We start from the raw sequence: 19,025 nt of genomic DNA, 5'->3' as shown, positions 1-19,025 counted from the left end.
ATTGCATTCAATAGATGCAATGTAATTGTTTTCAAGCTATTTTCATCGTTTTAAATTGGCTAAAATTGTCCATGAAATACAGACGAAGTGGGGGTGAGCCATCAGTATCGATTTGTGAAGAAAAAAAGGGGGAAAAAACCATTTGCGCCAGACACAGAGTTCATTGCTAACTGATAGACTTCACTCTATATTCACCTTAATGTTTTAGTCATGTTTGAAATGTTACATCATACTTCAATAATCACTTTAAGGTCACCTGTCCGTGAACGTCTGCTGGGTCTGAGGTGATGGCAATTTGCTGGTGAAGGGTGGCCACCGGTGAATCCGATACAGCAAAGGTTGACAGCCAGAGCAGAGACGACTACCGGGGCCAGAAGACAACATTGCGGCATCAATCTCCATCTTCTCGTCAAAGGTGCAGAGCTTTATGGCACTGATGGCAACATTGTTGGTATCGAGGCGCAGGGTGAAGAGCATGTCACAGAAGACGTGCTGTGGTCCAAGGTTTATAGTTTTACCTGTGTCCGTTATCAGCTCTATGTCAGCAATAGCAGGATTATCTGAGAAGCGTAGATGAAAAGAGTGGATGAATAACCATTCATTTCATTTAAACGTGAATACTGTAATAGCATGCTAATTAACTGTTTTGACTCTTAAACCCCATACATCTACTTTTAGGTCCAAAAGCATTTGGAAAATGACAGATTTTTATGATTTCACTTTTACAGACCACCACAAGATTTTGGATTCGTCAAGTTGTGATTTAAGTGTGTGATGAAGCATTTTAGCAGACATAACATGTATGCCAAAGCTTATCAATTGTGGTGATATATGATAACAAATCATATACTGTCAACGCTGTCGCAGCCCAAATACTTCTTGACTATACTATAAGTCCCAAAGGTTTGAAGTATAAAAATTAACAAATGTTTTGTGCGTCCAATGTCTTGTGTGTTCATAGAGTGTGTCACTGTACTATTCATATTATAAAGTGGGACTTACTTGTTGAGACATACGTTATCCAAAGGGTAAGAGTGTGTGGGACAATGGGGTAGCGAAATTTCAGTGTAAGTGTACAGCCCTCTGTTTCAGGACAAGGTGATGTCAGGTTAGTATCATAAAGGCTGAGTTCAGGACTCCACGCTTGGAGACTCGGATCACATGGCTGCTCAACATCGGGTGGGCCTGGAGTTCAAAAACACAACACATACATTTTCAGATTTGAGTAAGAATGAATCATAGCATATTGTCAAGTGTAAAAGAGTCACAGGAATGTTTCAATGGCAACACGTGGGACATATGTGCATACAGTATGTGGGGCCGGCACAGCATCATGTTAAGTGCACTCTTTGAGAGTGACACAAGTAAGTGTTTGTTCGTGTATAGGAATGTTTAGCTGGTTAATGAGCATTAAATTACACCGAAATCAGTCAATGAGGCCCATTTATGCAGCCTATCTACACATTTGTTGTTACTTTACTGTTGACCTCTGATGCTGCCATCCTAGCACAAAGAGATTTTGCAAATTAAGACGCTGGACCAACCAACCCTCCCAGGTTAGCTTTGTGCTAGCTAGCTTGTATTACAAAACAGAGATGTATTTAAAAATGTATCAAAAAGAAAAAAAAACCTGTCTGCTGGCCAGTGGAAAACCTTTCCTTAGGTTGACATGGCTGCGTTAGAGAAGAGAATATGAGACTTGGAAAGTGCTTTGGACAACTTTTGGAGGAGAAGCACATTCGTTTATTTGACCTTCCGAACAGAAAGGGCATTGCAGTAATTGTTACACAGTGTTATGTATGAACTATTCATGTTACATGCAGAACTTAGACTCTCTTGTTTCATGGAATGTTACTGTTACGACAAGGTTTCTCCGATCACGTTTTTTTTTCAGGTCAGTGTCCGAGTCTTGATTTTGAGAACTGTGATCTGCCGATTCTCCAATCAGATACCGATTCCAGTCTCAATCTGATACTTTTAAACAATATATTGTAGTAAGAAATGCAATCTCTTTTTTATTGCCTTTTTATGACTTCTTTAAAGATGTCTTTGCACTATTCTGCTTGCAACCAACAGACTAAAAACTCCAATATTACAGTATAAATTGTATGAACTGCAGCTTGATATAAAATATTAAGGTGAATAAAAAATACATAAAACATAACACACCACTGCGCTGGACTATAAAGCCACTAAATTCTTTAATTTAATCTTAGTGCAACATTAGAGTAAATATCCAGTAGTAATGCGTATAAACAGCAGCTTGACCAACAATATGAAATGCCACTCAACTGTACTGGCCTAGGTAGGCTATGTCAAGTAAGGTCAATAAATACTTCAATTTGAGCATAGTGCAACGTTAGACTAAACAGTCCAACAAACACTTCAGTAGGCAGTATGAACAGCAGCTTGACTTAACATATGAAATGTAACCTAAAAGTGCCACTGGGCTATGTCAACTAAGGCCTTGTTTACGGCTAAACGAAGAGTAGAACTTCTTTGTGAAGCATTTAATTCTAAAACAAGGTGAAATTTCTTGAAAAAGGTGTTTTCATACGGTATTAAGGCATCCAGAGGATGGTTGTTGTTGTGGCTGGTAAGGGCCCCTTTACTGTGACCTATAACCGGTAACCTGTTTTTTAAGCTTATCAAGCGAAGAAATTAATCTTAATAATAATGTGGTTGCACAAGTATACATATCCTCTTATAACTGGGATTGTGGCTTTGTTTAGAATAAACCAGTCACATTCAAACTCATGTTAATTGGGAGTACCTCTGATTGGTCTAAAATCAAGCTGCTCTAGTAGGCTAGTAAATTTGCTTTCTTCCAGAATATATTGGATTCACTCAGGGCCCCACTTTGGTCAGGAGCAGCCTAAAGCACAGCAATGCCAATCCATCTTTCTTTTTCTTTTACATATTTAACTGTATTATTTAGATGTGTTGTGTCTTTTGGAGTAATTCTCTGTTGTTTCATTGTAATTTAGTTCAGTCGGAAAAAGTTAAAAGTATTAAAAGTCCAATCATAAATATTTAATTCTTTCATATTTTCTGTATCATTTAGTAGGGCAATAAAGTTTAATACTAAACTTAAAAAAACTGCACATTTAGTTTTTAGATTTGTTTGCATAATTTTATATAAATTATTATAAAGTATTTATAAATACTTAAATTAATTTAAGTAACAAAAAATGGAAGAGCCATTTCGGAGATGAAAATGTTTTTTTTTCTCCAAATAAAGTTCTATTGTGTTTTCTTTTTCATGAGCTGAGCCAGAAGAATTCCCATCACTATTAGACGAGTCGCATTGGTTTATACTGTATGTCAAAACGAATGTTGTGAAAGAGGGTACAGAATAAAAACAAAGCTAGTGGCGGCCCAAGACTTTTTCATAGCACTGTATATTAAGTAAAGCAACATCAATGTTTTGACTGACCAATAGCCTCATCCGGTAGCCAGTAGCCAGATGTGTCACATTTGCGAGGTGATGCCGCCTCATAGGCATATTGGTGGAAAACACCGTCTTTCTCACATTCCCCACAGTTGTCAGGAGCCACGTGGGAGGAGGAGCTAGGATAAGAGAAAAACAGAAGATGGCTGTTTTTGCTTGTATTAATAATGGGGCCATTTTCAAACAGCAGTGCTTGCTATGTTCATACATACAGCGGTACATCAGAATTCAGACACAAATTTGGCCAAATTCTTCAAGAAAAATTGTGCCGCTATGTTTGGTGTGCTGCTAAATCACACCAAAAAACATTCGGTGATATCATTGGCATGCATTATGTCATTTGAGGTTTGCTTTGCAAAAAAATATAAATACGAATAATAATCTTGCAAGATCTCATTGAGACAAGGGTTGAGTTTCAAAAGGAGCCTAGAGTGTAAAAAGGTTGAATGGAATGTAAATCCAAGTAGTGGGGGGCTCTTCGTGTAACTGTAGTGAGAGGTACTCGGTGGCTAGCAGCTGTTTTTGTTTTCACTTGTTTTTCAAAGTAGTAGGTTTTCTTGTTTTTTAATCCTAAAGTTCTATTTACATTTACAAGTGACAATTGCCATTGTTAAAAATATAAAACACATTGACAGAGTTGCAAGAAAAAGATTGTGAACCCTAAACCAATTCTGTGCAAGCAATCATATGTGTGACAGTTTTTATTGAACAAAACATGTAAATGATACAGTGCAAGAATTTTGGACCATTTCTCTTATAGTTCAGCAACTGACTTGGGATGTTTGGTGGGAATGGCTTTCTTAATAGGTCATGCCTCAGCATATCAATGTGATTCTCAATTCTCAATTGTTGGTATTTTGAGTGCTTTTCGTATGAGGCATGGTTCACATCGGGATATGCTTTTTGAGAATCTTTACCCAAAACTTCCAATCCACTAAAATGAAGTTGTCTTCAGGTTGGCTGACTCCTTAGTCTACTTAGTTCTTACAAAGATTATTTGAATGTGGGCTCACATAAGTCTTCCATCCTGCACTGTGAATATTTAAAACACGAAAACATGTTATTGTATATGTTCTCTAGCAAAATGTGTTTGTCTCTTGTCATGACTTAGATGAAGCTCAAGTCACATTTTATGAGCAGAAATCAAGGTAATTCCAGGAGGTTCACAAACTTATTCCTGTAACTGTGGGAGTAATTGGTATCGTATACAGTCACATTATATATTGATTATTGTAACATTAAAGCAAATGTTTCGTGTCAAGTTTTTATGATGACAGTTTGATGGATTAAGCAAAATTACATTTTGTTTATGGCAAAATTAGTTTGGGATTTAAAGGGGGAAAAAAAACACATCTTGACATTCATTAGCAGGGGTGGGCATTTGTTAGTCCGTCTGTGAGCGCTCGTCAGCATTTCGTGTGAGTCAGCAGGTTTAGCCAAACGCCGTCAAGAACGAATTTATCGGTACACACACGCACACAAACCCCCACACACTCACATCCCTACACACACTGGTGTTGCACACCTGACAGACACGCAGCCAAATAGAAAATAAATTAATTAAAAGTAAAACAGTTTTGGTCCCTCAGACCATAATGATCCGCTTCTCTTTATTTCACGATCACCACGCTGTGCTGTATTTATTAACCTTGATTTTTTATTTGGCTGCGTGTCTGCCAATGTTGACCTGAAATACTGACGGGACCTTAGTGACGGACTGCTGATGTACACCTCTGTTCACTGGTTTATCATATTAGTACTTTACCAGCAGATAATGTTGTTGTAATGATATACCCACATCAATAATACGTTTAACTACAAGCTGTTATGTTAAATTGAAAGTGTAATTTGGGATTAGTGAAACAAACAAAACAAATATCATACAGAACGCAGTTCAGTACCTTTCATAGAGTGGCCCAGTTAGTGGTGCAACCCAATAAATAGAGACCGAATCTGCATTCTGGTCAGTCACAATTGCTGGCAGAGGGATGGTACCAGGTAGACGTTCCATCAACCAGTTCTGATAGACCAAGTCCAGATAACAATGCATCCTGGCTACTTGGTTGGGAGTAAAATGATTGGTGCAGTTGTCATCTATTAAAGGGAAAAAAAGTGATCAATGTGGATTGTGTTTAAATTCCAACCCTGTCAACTTCAGGTGGAGCGATAGATAAAATTGCTTTTGTTTATCACTCCTAATTAAAGTATTTTTTACAAATGTACTCACCTGTGTAACTCATGTAATTGCTATAAGGGGTATCCTGAAACATGGTGATGCCACATGTATCATTAACAGCTCCCGGATCATGACACGCTTTGGATTTGGGCGTTGGCGCAGTGTCAGCACACAGATCTCCAGTTTCCATGGATGGGGTGGTTTCCTACATACACAGAGGACAAAACAAACAAACAAGTAAATGGAAAGCTTTGTCCAAGTGGGCAGACAGCGGATGACAAGCCAATTAGTTTATTTGTCTGAATTGAAAAAAAAGCAGTATTTTCTGGGCCCCATTTATGGCAGAAAAAATACTGATTATCAATCAATTACCCATTTAATTTAAACAATATATAATGCATAAAATAATGTTTTGCATTTCAATTGATGTGAGTGTCAATTAACCTAAGATGTTCACTATTCATGCGCTGGCCTGGTTGCCGCTGCAATACTGCATCAGGCTAGGCCTGCTAACCAAATTGAAGGCTGTGGTGTATGTGCCTGGAAATGTACTATTCCTGGGTGCTGAAGATGTGCCATTAAAACCAGAGGGCAAATAATTGCAGCAGTATCCAGGGGTACAAAATCAAAGGCTGCCATCAAAAAAGTGTGACCATCAGCAGCACTAATCTTGGCACCACAACCTCAATACACTGAGCTGTACAGCCACAGGTGTGAGGACTTCAAAGAAAAACCAGAGGGTCCAACTTTTGGAGGTGTGGGACTACTTCATTGACGTATTTGCTGCCAAGGACGAGGATTGCACTTGCGCCAATTTTGTCCATCACGAGATCGGCACAAGAAATGCTGGCAGCAGGAGTCACTGAACCATCAACTAGCCCGTGGGCAGCGCCTGTAGTTCTGGTCCAGAAGAAAGATGACATGGTGGCTCTGTGTGGATTATCATCGCTTCAACAAGGTCACCTGGAAAGACTCCTACCCCTCTGCCTTGAATCTATGACGACCTCAATTACATCAATGAGTCCTGGTGGTTCAGGTCACTTGATCTTTGGAGCGGCTATTGGCAGTTGGAGTTGGCAATAGAGGCACGTCCCAAGACTGTATTCTCCATAGGCCAAGGAATATGGCAATTCAAGGTGATGCCATGTTGACTTGCCCCTGGATGAATTAGGTGGGGAACCGTGCCATCTTCCAGCTCATTGTCTCTGACAATGCGAAGCCACAGGTGCTTCTGCCGGTCCGTGGTTCGACAGGGACTAGCCAATTTTGGTGCAGCCAAGACCCTTGAGCGACTTCTCTGCCGGTTCTACTGGCCTGGCATGACATGGAGCTGTAAGGGCACTGTTGTGACATATGCACCTCCCAATAAGGGCTGATCTGCCGCACTCATGCACCCTTACAGCAATATCAGGTGGGGGCACTCATGGAGCCGGTCGATGTTCTCATCGTGGTTCTTTCCCCGGTCTAAGAACGAGGAATCCGGTATGTCCTGGTCACAATGGACGACTTCACTGATTGGCCAGAGGTTTTACCATTTAAACCATTCCTTACAAAGCATCACCACTACCACTTGGCACCTGGTCACTAGTTAGTCTGTTTGGTGCTGCACAGCGACCAGAGACAGAACATTGAGGCCCAGGTCTTTGGCGAGGTCTGCTGTCCAGTGAAGTGGAGGAGCCTGTCTCCCAAGCTGATGAGCTACTGGGTGGGACCCTGCACCGACTTGGAGAAACTATCAGACGTGGTTTACAGAGTGCAGCTAAAAAAGAGAAACCACGTGGTAGCCCTTCACCGAGACAGACTGTATAATAATCACACGAGACACGGCGAGTACTTGTTAACACACTGTTTAGTCATTTCCCCGGAAGTCCTTTCCACACCACACTTCAATACAAAGCATTATGGGACATGTAGTCCTAAATACCTATTACTACACCTCCTCCTTTTAGTTGAACGTAATCCTACAAGTAAACAGGCATAATTTGCATAACCATTAAAGTAATGTAAACATTTTCTTTCCGTTCTAAACATTGACAGAAACACCATATTATTTTTTTTTCTTGTTATTCTTCTTAACAGCATTTTAAACTACTTGCTTTTCATTTAAATGAACAATCAGCATCATTCACAAATCCAATCTATCACGAGGCCTCACGACACGACCGAACCTCGTAATAGTCCCTGTAGGTCGAAGGTGACTTCGGTTTCTCCTGAGAATCCCCCTGTCAGTCTCTACCATGTAGGATCTGGGAGTGTTGGCAGGTCCAAGTACTTCGCCTGAAGATGCTTCCGATGTAATCCAAACTTTCTGTCCCGTTGTTAGTTGTGAGAGTGGTCGTGTCCGGTGTCTCCGATTGTAGTGTTTTTCCTGCTCACGCCTCCGCTCTTCCTCTTTCTTCCGAAAAGCCAGCCAGTCCGGCCACTTGGGATCCAGCTTGGTAGTAAATTGAGGCAAGGTCGTGCGCAGGTTTCTTCCCATTAACAGCTGAGCAGGCGAGAACCCGTGTTCCAGAGGGGTGGCCCTGTATGCCAGCAGCGCCCTGTGAAGATCCATATCTTTTTTCCACAGCTCCTTGACCGTGCGGACTGCACGTTCGGCCTCTCCATTGGCTTGGGGGTAATGGGGGCTGCTCGTGACATGGGTGAACTGGAACTCTTTCGCGAACTCTTTAAACTGCTCAGATGAAAACTGTGGTCCGTTATCCGATATCACCGTCTCTGGAGTTCCGTGTCGAGCAAAGGCCTCCTTGACAGCCTTGATAGTGACATCCGCGGTCATATGTTTGAGTTGTGCAACTTCAATGTACCTCGAGAAAAAGTCAACAATCAAAATATAATGCTTTTTTGACCATTCGAACAGATCCATTCCAACCTTCTGCCACGGGCGGTCCGGAAGTGGAGTGGTTAACAATGGTTCCCGGTTCTGTATTCTGTATTTTCTGCATGTATCACAATCACCCACCACTTTGTCTATCTGTACCGAGATGCCGGGCCACCATACAGATTCCTTGGCTCTTGCTCTGCATTTGGAAATTCCTTGATGGCCTACATGCAGACGTTGCAGAATGTCCGCTCTCAAAAGTGGTGGGATCCAAAGTCTTTCTCCTTTCATGAGAAGACTGCGACACACATTTAAGTCCATCCTGTGTTGCCAGTACACTTTCAGCTCTGCGTCTAGCTTGCATTTCTCTGGCCAACCGACACCGCAACAGTCCCTTATTTTCCGGCACAGCTCATCTTTTTCCTGTGCGGACCTTATCTCTTCCAGCCTTTTGTCCGTAGCTGGAAGACAGCTAACAAGAGTGTCCACGAAAACCTCCACGTCCTTTTCCAACTGTAGATCTCCTGCAGAGGGCGGACCTCCAACTGGAGCGCGTGACAGCGCGTCAGCTGTGACTAGGGTTTTTCCCGGAACATGGATGACCTTGAAGGTAAAGCGCAGCAATCTAAGCCTGAATCGTAAGATGCGCGGTGGAAGGTCATCCAATCCTCTTGTGCTCAAAAGAGGGACAAGGGGTTTGTGGTCTGTTACCAGAGTGAATTGTAGCCCCATAAGATAAGATGAAAGTCTTTCACACGCCCACGTGACAGCAAGCGCTTCTTTTTCAATCTGCGCATAGCGCCTCTCAGTGTCTGTTAGTCCTCTTGAAATGTATGTCACTGGACGCCATGTGTCGTCTGACTGTTTTTGTGTGAGTACAGCTCCAATACCAAAAGGTGATGCATCTGCAGCAACTCTTGTTTCTGCTGTATTGGAGTACTGAGCGAGCACCTCAGGAGAGCTTAGAATCTCCTTAAGCTTCTGGAACGCCGTTTCCTGTGGCTCAGCCCAAATCCATTCATTTCTCCCCTTTTGCAGCTCCTCAAGCGGTGTAGTTGTGGTAGCCAACTGTGGCATGAACTTGGCGAGGTAGTTTGCCATGCCCATGAGACGTCGCACATCTTCCACACATTTTGGCTGTGGGAGCTGCTGGATAGCCTTCACCTTTTGCGGGTCAGCCTCGATGCCTTTATGTGAAACCTTGTGTCCAACAAACAAGATCTCGCTTTTAGCGAACTCACACTTCTCATTAAGAGTGAGGCCCTCCTTCTGGAAGGTTTGGAGCACACGATGCAATCTCTGGTCATGCTCTTGCCTATCTCTGCCATATACAAGCACATCATCAGCATGACAGATTACTCCATCCAACTCTTCCAGCATCTGCGACATCCTCCTTTGGAAATGCTCTGGTGCCGATGCTATGCCAAAAGGAAGGCGGTTAAAATGGTACCTCCCAAACGGCGTGATGAAAGTTGTGAGTGGCCGTGACTCCAAAGCGAGCGGGACTTGCCAAAATCCAGAGCGAGCATCCAACTTTGTAAACACTTTGGCATCTTTCATCATAGCAAGAGACTGATCCACTGCAGGAAGAATATGCCGTTCTCTTTTCACAAAGTTATTCAGGGGGGTAAGATCCACGCATATTCTGGGTGACTTGTTTCCTGGTCTGGGGACAACAACAATGCCAGAACACCATTCTGTAGGCTCAGTTATTTTTGAAATAACTCCCATTTCTTCCATCCTCATTATTTCTTCCCTGACTGCATCCCGGAGGGGAAGAGGAACACGCCGTGGGGCGGAAAGAGCAACAGGTATGGCTCCCTGCTCTAGCTCAATGCGATAAGGCTCCTTCAACTTGCCCAAACCCCTAAACACTGTTGGGTATGCTGCCCTAAAATCTATCTCAGTGTCTTTGACTGTGTCCACTCTGTAAACTAACCCCAATGCCTCACAAGCTGGTCTACCTAACAGTGGCTGGACTAAACCTGAAACTAGGTAGACGTCTTGAGATGTGCAACGACCTTTTGCTGCCAACTGTGCCCTAAAGCAGCCCTTCGCTTCAAGTGGGTAACGAGCTGGCCCAAGAAGTTTCTTTTTAGATGGGAGTAGTTTACCATCCCTCTCACGTTTGTACAGTCTCACTGGCATGGTAGTAACATCTGCCCCTGTGTCAAGTTTAAACTGAATATTTTCCCCATTTAAGTTGACCTTTTCAACCCAGGGCTTTGACTTCACTGCATCAATCTCGCCCAAGAACACACATTCCTCGCTGTCTGCATAATCTTGGTTTTCTGTGACTTCCCTGAGCCCTACAGCTTCACTACTGCGACAAACTACAGCAAAATGTCCTTTTTTCTGACATTTTCTGCACTGTACTTCTCGGGCTGGACAATCTTTCCAAGAGTGTTTGTTCTTGCGACCACACCTGCTGCACTCCTTCTTTGGAACTTGCTTAGTTTGAATTTTTCCTTTCTTTGTGTTTATCTTTATCGCGTCCATGTTCAGTCTATTGTCCTCTGCAGAGCTGCTGTGTAAAATCGTTTGCTGCATCTTCACAGTTTCACTCTGCCTGACTTTTTGTATAGCTTTGGACAGTGTTAACTCTGAGTCCATTTGTAGCTGTTCTGACAGTCTTTTGTCCTTAATTCCAACTACAATCCGGTCCCGTATAAGTTCCTCTTTAAGCACTCCAAATCCACAATTCTCTGCTAGCTTGTGTACTGCTGTGATAAATGACTCAGCCTGCTCGCCATCTTGTTGACGTCTGGAGTTGAATTGTGCTCGTTCAAAAATGACGTTGTGTTTTCCCACGTAGTGGTTTTCAAATGCTGCTTTAACAGCTTCATAGTACTTCCTATCTTCAGAATTTAACGGCAAAACCGCTAAAACGTCATCAGCTGCGTCTCCCATCGCATACAGGAGTGAATTTACTTGATATTCATCAGTTTTTCCATCCAACGCAGTTGCAATACGAAACCTTTCAAATCTTCTGATCCACTTTGGCCAACTTGACGGACAGGAAAAGTCAAATGGCTCCGGGGGGGATAACTGCACTGTTGTCGCCATCCCAGCTGATGAATCCCTGGTTTCTTAACGTTCAGGACATCCGCTTGAAGTTCCTCTCTTTACTTTTTCTTTTCGCGCCGTGCCGAGCCGTATCCTAGCAACGCGGCAAAAATAGCAGCTAACGCCGAAGCTACCTGCCGTCGTCTCCCACGCCGGTCATTTACGTTGCAACTGCCCGAAAAACGTCTTCCGGCAGCCAACTACACTTTACTGACCCGACAATAATTGTGAAGACTTGCAGTTCGCCACTTCTGACACCATGTATAATAATCACACGAGACACGGCGAGTACTTGTTAACACACTGTTTAGTCATTTCCCCGGAAGTCCTTTCCACACCACACTTCAATACAAAGCATTATGGGACATGTAGTCCTAAATACCTATTACTACACAGACTGGCCCTGCACTGGCCCTTGACATCACCAGAGGGGGAGGCCATGCTGGTGGACCAAAAGCTCAGCTCAGTTCCCTGCGCCGGACGGGGGATCTACCCACCAGACTTGTCTGTATCGGCGACTTCCTTTCTTTAACACTAGGACTACCCAAATTCTCAGATCTTAGATCTCAGAGGGACGACATATTGACGACTCACACTTTGGCATTGATGTCATCACCGTAAAATAATTATTACGCACTGTTTGAATAGCTATTAAAGGTATTTTATAACTTGTATATTTTAATGTAAATTATGTAATGTAGTTTCCTCTCCTGAGACCACCAGCGTCGACCCAGTACTGTCTTTCCCCCTCTGAGGCAGGGTTAGGTGGTGGTGAGTCTTGAGTCAGAGTGTGCCTGTCGTACCCTCAATCATCATCTAACAGCCAAAATATGACTTTAAGATAATAATACCATGAACTGTGGCGCCGTATGGCTCGTCTTCGCTGGGGAGAGGCTATTCTCACTTGGACTTGCTGTATCATTCCTCCTTAGACTCAGCCATCAATATTTTGAAACAGATTAAATTCATCCACCACTAAATAACTGTTTTTTATTGACTATGGTGACTTTTTCGGATATCAATGCCAAATAATTACTCATAAATATATGTTTAATAAAATTGCTGCATGAGAATAATATACATACAGACACAGGCAATGTTAGAAGGCAAGGAATATAAAAGTGCACATAGCAATTTCACCTGACATGGGTCATCACAGGAGTCTCGTTCGCTCACTCCCTTGAAGACATGGTAGAGTCCGAATATGTGGCCCATTTCATGGATCATAGTGTTGTGGTGTCCACTTGTGCCGAAGTAGGATGGGTTCAGCACCATTCCACCTGAGGGACAGAGCCAAATATTCTTAGTAAGCTTTAAGCATCACAGTATTATCTAAGTGAATACACTGACAGTTGACAAATCAGTGTCTGATCTATAAATACTAAATTAAATAATTTATTATAAGTTGTATTATGTTGTTATATATAATATATTGTAATGTCGCATAGTGTGTATAAATGTTTTAATAAATAGTATAGAATTTACTCCCCACACTCCGACTTCCCCTGATTTCAAGAAGAAAATGTTTGCACTGATTACACTAATTAGGGAATGCCCGAACGTCATCGTAGTCGTGTAATTATGGGTTGACACCTAAAGTCTTTCACAGTCTCAGACTAAAAACTGAACTAAAATCTAAAGCGCTATTATTTTTATTATTATGAAGTCTTAAGGAAGTTTTAGAGTTTTACGCGAGTCGTCTCGATCGTTTAGTGTAAGGTGGTAATCTCTGTTTCAGATCAGTGTTTTCCAAGTCTTGGCTTTATAACAGATAGAATTGTAAGTCTTTCAGTCTTTGCGGTGCAGTGACACAACCAACAAATGATAGATGAGCTCTAACAAAACCGTAAATAGGAAACTTTGCATTCACAAAAGCAGCATAAAAGAGGGGAAAACACGGGTGAATTCAATTTTTTTTCCAAAGTAAAAAAGTAAGTTAAATTAAAGTAAAGTACGCACAATAGAAGCAGGTGCACCGGAAACTTTAGCGCAATGGTTATCACTGCGCTGACACTGGTGATGGCTGGCAAAGCTAGTTTAGTCCTTGAATGTGACATGTTATATGCATACATAGCTTATGCTTTTTATGACCAGGGCCGTGCCCATACTCTGCAATGTGCTCGCTTGTTTGTATGTTGTTGTTTTTTTTGGGGTCTTTTTTCTGCTGAATACTCTTGGACAGCTGCAGCCAAGGGTTTCTGCTTCTCCATTTTGTAGATATCTACCAAGAGCATGGCTGGGAAAATTTGCATTGTTGTAAACAAAATGCCTAAAGAATCTTGTTGTAGTCTTGTAAAATTCATAGTCTTTGTTAAATCTCAGTCTGAGAATAGGCTGTGACTAAACCCGGGGCGGGGGGCGGAGGTGACAAATTAAAAAAAAAGGCTTTAATTAAGCAAGGCCGGAGGTGGATTTTAGTCCGGCTCACAAATCAGCCCTTGTGCGTGAGACGGCCAAAAGTTCATCTCAAAAATTTCCGTCAACACGTCAAAAACGGCTGTTGTCTGTCCCTGCTTCGATCGACTGACTGCGATCGGGGGTTGCAGGGGAGATCCCTCTCCAAGGCCGGAGCTGCGGCCAGCGCACGCCAGTTGAAAAGCGGAGCCCCATAGCTCAATAACACGCCACAGGGAGACAAAGGTTGTATTGAAGCCTTGCTTTATTTGCGTACACTTTCTCCGTTTGCTTCTATACTTTTCTTAATTCCTTTACCTCTGCCCCCCCAACTGAACCTCCTGCCACTCCTCTCACACCCCAGAACCGCCACTGGTAGTTTATTCTAAGGTCCCTTTATCACTACTGGAGGGATAAACGCTATGTCTGGTTCATTTGGACAAAGTTCCCAAATTGTCTACACTGTTTACAGGTATGAGATGCTGATTTGTATTAACTCAGGTTACAGCAATTTTCCCTCAAATTACAAAGCAGTTTCAGCGTAATCGCTTATAATTCCAACACTTCAATACAATATGTTGACAAAGTACTAAAAATAATTGCCAATTAGGTAATCCTAAAACCATACGATACATTCATTACACAATTACTATTTTCCACATCCTCCCTATAGCTGCACTTTCCGAAGCATTCTAGGAAATCCTTTGTATTTTACATGCTAATAAGTGGCACCTTTTGCTGCTTTGCACCACAACAGACCTCTGCAATGATTCTTTATGGGATCATGTAGCACGAATGGTTTAATACATGCACCGGCTCCCTTATTGTCAAGTATGTTCAAATCACCTGCCATACAACCCTTGGATCTTGTTTGTATAGCTTCCACCTTGTCCTGCCTGACACGTTGACGGGTTTTATCCCCAGTCTGAGCGGCAAGAGTGCGGTCTGCAACTGAATGCAATTCCAATAACGCTGTGAATTGTCTATTTCTGAATGGTCAGATTGTAGCAAAGAGCGCTTGGACTACATTTACGAACACACCCTTTAATATCGATACGTTATGAGTACAGTCAATACCCAACTGATACTCACCAGAGTATTGACACTGCCTTGCCTCCCTGCTGCTCACTACATTTGGATTTACCTCTTGCCTGCAAGGAGGCATCCAGTAGGCATCCTAAACAGATGCCCATCAATCTATCTCTAAGGTAGAGCCCGAACAGCCTGCAGAGGAAACTAATTTCAGCCACTCGTATCCGCGATCTTGCTCTTTTGGTCACGACCCACAGATTGTGACGACAGGTGAGGGTAGAAACATTGATCAATATAAAATCAAGAGCTTTGACTTTTGGCTCAACTCTTTCTTCATGATACAGAGTCCGTATCACAATAGACACTGCACCGATCTCCCGTTCCATCCTGCCCTCACGCGTGATCCAAGGTAAATCATGGATTTTTCTTACCTTTCTAAAGGCAAAAACAATACTTCAGTTTTCATTCACATAGATTCTAGAAGATTTTTGCTATGTTGGTGCAATGTCATGGCACAAAAAAGAGGAAAGGTAATAAATAAATGAAGAACAGCTGTATACTCGGATTGGGTGGCAACAGTATGGTGCCCAAATTGCCGTTTCTATGTTTTGTTTTGGGTTGGCTTGCATTTTCCTGTGGAAAGTGGTCTAATGATTGGGAAAGGAAAGTGGCAATATGCCAGGAAATCTTTACCATCTTGTTCTCTCCATCTCATTTGGGTACACCGTAAAAGCATACAACATAATACAAAGTAGAAGATGCCAAATGCAGAGCGACTGGTTAACATGTCCGCCTCAGTTTGCAGAGGTTGTGGGTTAGAATCCGGCCCAGGCCTTCTTGTGTAGAGTTTCCATGTTCTCTATGTCTTTCTGGGTTTTCTCCATGATATGTTAATTGAACACTCCATATTGTCCTGAGGTATGATTATAAGTGTACATGATTGTTTTTCTTTGTGTGCCCTGCGATTGGCTGAAAACCAATTCGGGATGTACCCCTACTGCCCGAAGTCAACTGGTAGAGGCTCCAGCACTAGCGCGACACTCGTGAGGAGAAGCGAATTGGATAACGGAGAGATGGAAGATGAATGTAAAGGGATAAATGAATAAGCTACAACTTCTTTGCAAATTTCACAATTGCCATTTATGACTTTATTTTCCAAATAATTTTTTGCAAATCAAAAGGCTTCCAATTAAATTGGAATTTCATCCATTGAATCTTACAATGACAATAAAGAGCATTCTGATTCTGATTCTCTGATAAATGTGTTTCTCTCTCTCTCTCTCTCTCTCTCTCTCTCTATATATATATATATATATATATATATATATATATATATATATATATATATATATACACATATATATATATATATATATATACATAAAGATTGCCAGGCGATTGGCGATTGACATAGGATAGGCACTAGCACACCAGCGACTCAGATAATGAATCATTTAAATACCTTGATGTGTAAGCGCTTCTTTTGCCCATGGCCAAGTTGCAGCTCCTGCCAGCTCTTCTCTCACAGAGTTGCTGGCAAAGAAAACATTAAGGGTATCGGTGCCACTCAAGTGAAGCTCCTCCTTAAGCTCTTTCACACTCATATAGGCCCTGTGGAATTGGAAAAGGGGAAAGAAAGATGTAATAATTAGAATCATTCAAACAAATAATAATTTAGAACACAGATACTAAATACTGTTTATCAATGGAGGATTCTAAAAGGACTCAAAGAGGCTCCCTGAACATATGTCCCCTATTTTTGATACCAGCTATCTAGTGTTGAAATGATCAGATCATCAGCAAGCGCCATAGAAGCTTGCTGACAGCCCTGATCATTTCAATCAAGTCTGTCAAGCAAGAAAACTTCTAAAACAGTCAGAACAGTGGCTCTTTAGGACCGGATTTGCCTACCCCTTCACTAGATAATGTGCAGACATTGATTTTTTCTATCAACCAATTTTCTCTACCAGTTATCCTATTTATCATCCTCTAACCCAGCTATACAAACCCAAAGGGGGCCCTGATTTGGCCACCAGTCATTAGAAAGAGACAGTCATCCATAGTGACACCTGAGTGGGAACTGAAACAAGTCTGGGTGCACTTACAAGCAAGCAAATTAAGAGCATATATCCAGTTCTGACAGTCAATTGGGCCACTTTTTATGACTGAATGTCATGAGTCCCAAGCATACTGAACTCTGTGTTTTTGTTCAAAGGGAAGGATTTTCTAACCAGAAATACTGACTCAATAATAAACTGCTCTATTTTTCACAGTGGATTAAAATAGTATGACTAACAGATCACCGCTGTAATACAGCAGTGGTAATGCACTGAGAATGCTTTTCGTTTGTAAATATTCTTTCCTGCCATCAGTGTAAATTATGGAACATTTAAAGAGTTGGATCTAAATGATCAGAACCCGTTATGCAACACTAGATCTGCAACAGTAGTTGCTATATAATTTTATTCCACCTCCATGGCTTTACCCACCCTAAGTCCCCCTGAGGGAAACGTTTGGTCATAAAAACTAATCATCTAAATATGTCTGTCTATACAACCGCATCACCAGCTGTTCTAGTTTGTAGTTGGAGCCACATAAATACTAGCATGTGTAACATTATTTTCCCAACTACTTGAGAATTTACAGTCTTAAACTTCATGATATTTGAGTCCCTTCTAAATTTCTACTCAACATTGAAAGAGACAATAAGCAACTTTAATCATGTAAATATATGGAAATGTCAACAATTAAAGTGTGTGTTTCACTGCAACTATGTTGTTTTGTTTGTCTAATCCAGATGAATGTGACAGTCACTTTTTTGGGAGGGGGGTGACCCATAGCAGCATGTATTTCACAAGCACATATAATTAAAGGGTTGTTGTACCATCTAACATCATATGAGCAAATTTTTAACTGTTCTGTTCAATCAAGCAATACAATTCAATATGTAACACAATTTGTGTCAAACTTCCGAAATGTAAATTGCATAGCAGTATTGAATAATGTAAATTAAATAATGCAGCACTAAAATGAGCACCACCCATATTGGGCATTGTTCACACTGCAGGCAAATACCATTTAGTCATCTAGCTGTCCACATATGAAAGGGATCAGAATGGATTTGTTGTAATCACAAATTGATTTATTTGTAAAGGTTGCTATGATAATAACATAGGTGTCATAACATCACAAGAATATGAGGAATGGAGTAATTGCCAAAGACAAAATCTACCTGTAAAATAAAAGGTTAAACTTGTCTTTGTGTTTATTGGAATGTCATAACATTTGCAACAACATACATCTCGTGCTGGCCTGCCTATGAACTTACTACTCTTTGGACACACTACCTCTGGATGGCTCTCAGCACCATGTCCCCGTGTATGTATGTGAAACCTAATCAACTCTCTAATGTTTATTACCGAGTATACCATATAGTGTACGAAAGTGGCGGGCCGCGCATTTCACCCGTAAGCCTTCAGTGAAGTTCTACTTAGCCGAACTTGAATAAATCCCCCTCATAACACCATAATTTATGATGCCACTGCTGGAGAAATAAAATACAGAAACACTCACCTCGTCTCACACGAGAGCTTCTATTGAAAGGACCGTCTTCAAAATGGCCTTGCAAATATACCTAAATCAAGTCCACACTTTTCAGATTTTTGAACTCTCCGGTGTAGTCACAAGTGACTAATCACAGAACGTGTTCGCACCTTCAGCGTGAGGCCTGCCACAAGGCGCACCATAACCAACTCGTCATCTGATTGGCTCTCACAACTGTCTATCAACTCTAAAATCCCCTCAAGAAACACAGTACAAACGCCTGCACTGTTCCTTCTGAAAGCACACTATGAAATCTGGGAGCTAACACAAGCTTGCTGAAATACTTCGGACGTTCGGGAAAACCAGACATTTTCCTGAAATTCACAATGGCCACCACACCTGAGGCTACATACTGTAGGTTGTGGCATAGTGACCGGGAACTGGAAGAGCAGTGAGGAGAGAGTTCATGTGCAAAGTTAACAGAATTCCTTAATTTTGTTTTTCCTTAATACGGGATGGAAAAGGAAACAATTGTGAGGAAG

General features: G+C 41.7%; 1 protein-coding gene across 1 annotated transcript in view; it reads right to left on the bottom strand.

The window, feature by feature from the left end:
• Positions 1-19,025, bottom strand: part of pappa2 (pappalysin 2) — a 63,393-nt gene that overhangs the window by 31,903 nt on the left and 12,465 nt on the right. The window contains exons 5-11 of the mRNA XM_088311788.1: positions 16,403-16,551; positions 12,655-12,794; positions 5,679-5,832; positions 5,353-5,545; positions 3,437-3,570; positions 1,003-1,185; positions 257-560 (exon numbers count right to left, since the gene is read on the bottom strand). Of these exons, the coding sequence (XP_088167914.1) occupies positions 257-560; positions 1,003-1,185; positions 3,437-3,570; positions 5,353-5,545; positions 5,679-5,832; positions 12,655-12,794; positions 16,403-16,551 (1,257 nt within the window). The remainder of the gene's footprint in view (positions 1-256; positions 561-1,002; positions 1,186-3,436; positions 3,571-5,352; positions 5,546-5,678; positions 5,833-12,654; positions 12,795-16,402; positions 16,552-19,025) is intronic.

The sequence above is a fragment of the Idiotropiscis lumnitzeri genome, chromosome 12 (genome assembly GCF_059441095.1).
Source record: "Idiotropiscis lumnitzeri isolate Australia: NSW breed Sydney's pygmy pipehorse chromosome 12, RoL_Ilum_1.0, whole genome shotgun sequence".
In the NCBI taxonomy this organism is placed as follows: Eukaryota; Metazoa; Chordata; class Actinopteri; order Syngnathiformes; family Syngnathidae; genus Idiotropiscis; species Idiotropiscis lumnitzeri.
This window is presented reverse-complemented; position numbering and strand designations above follow the sequence as displayed.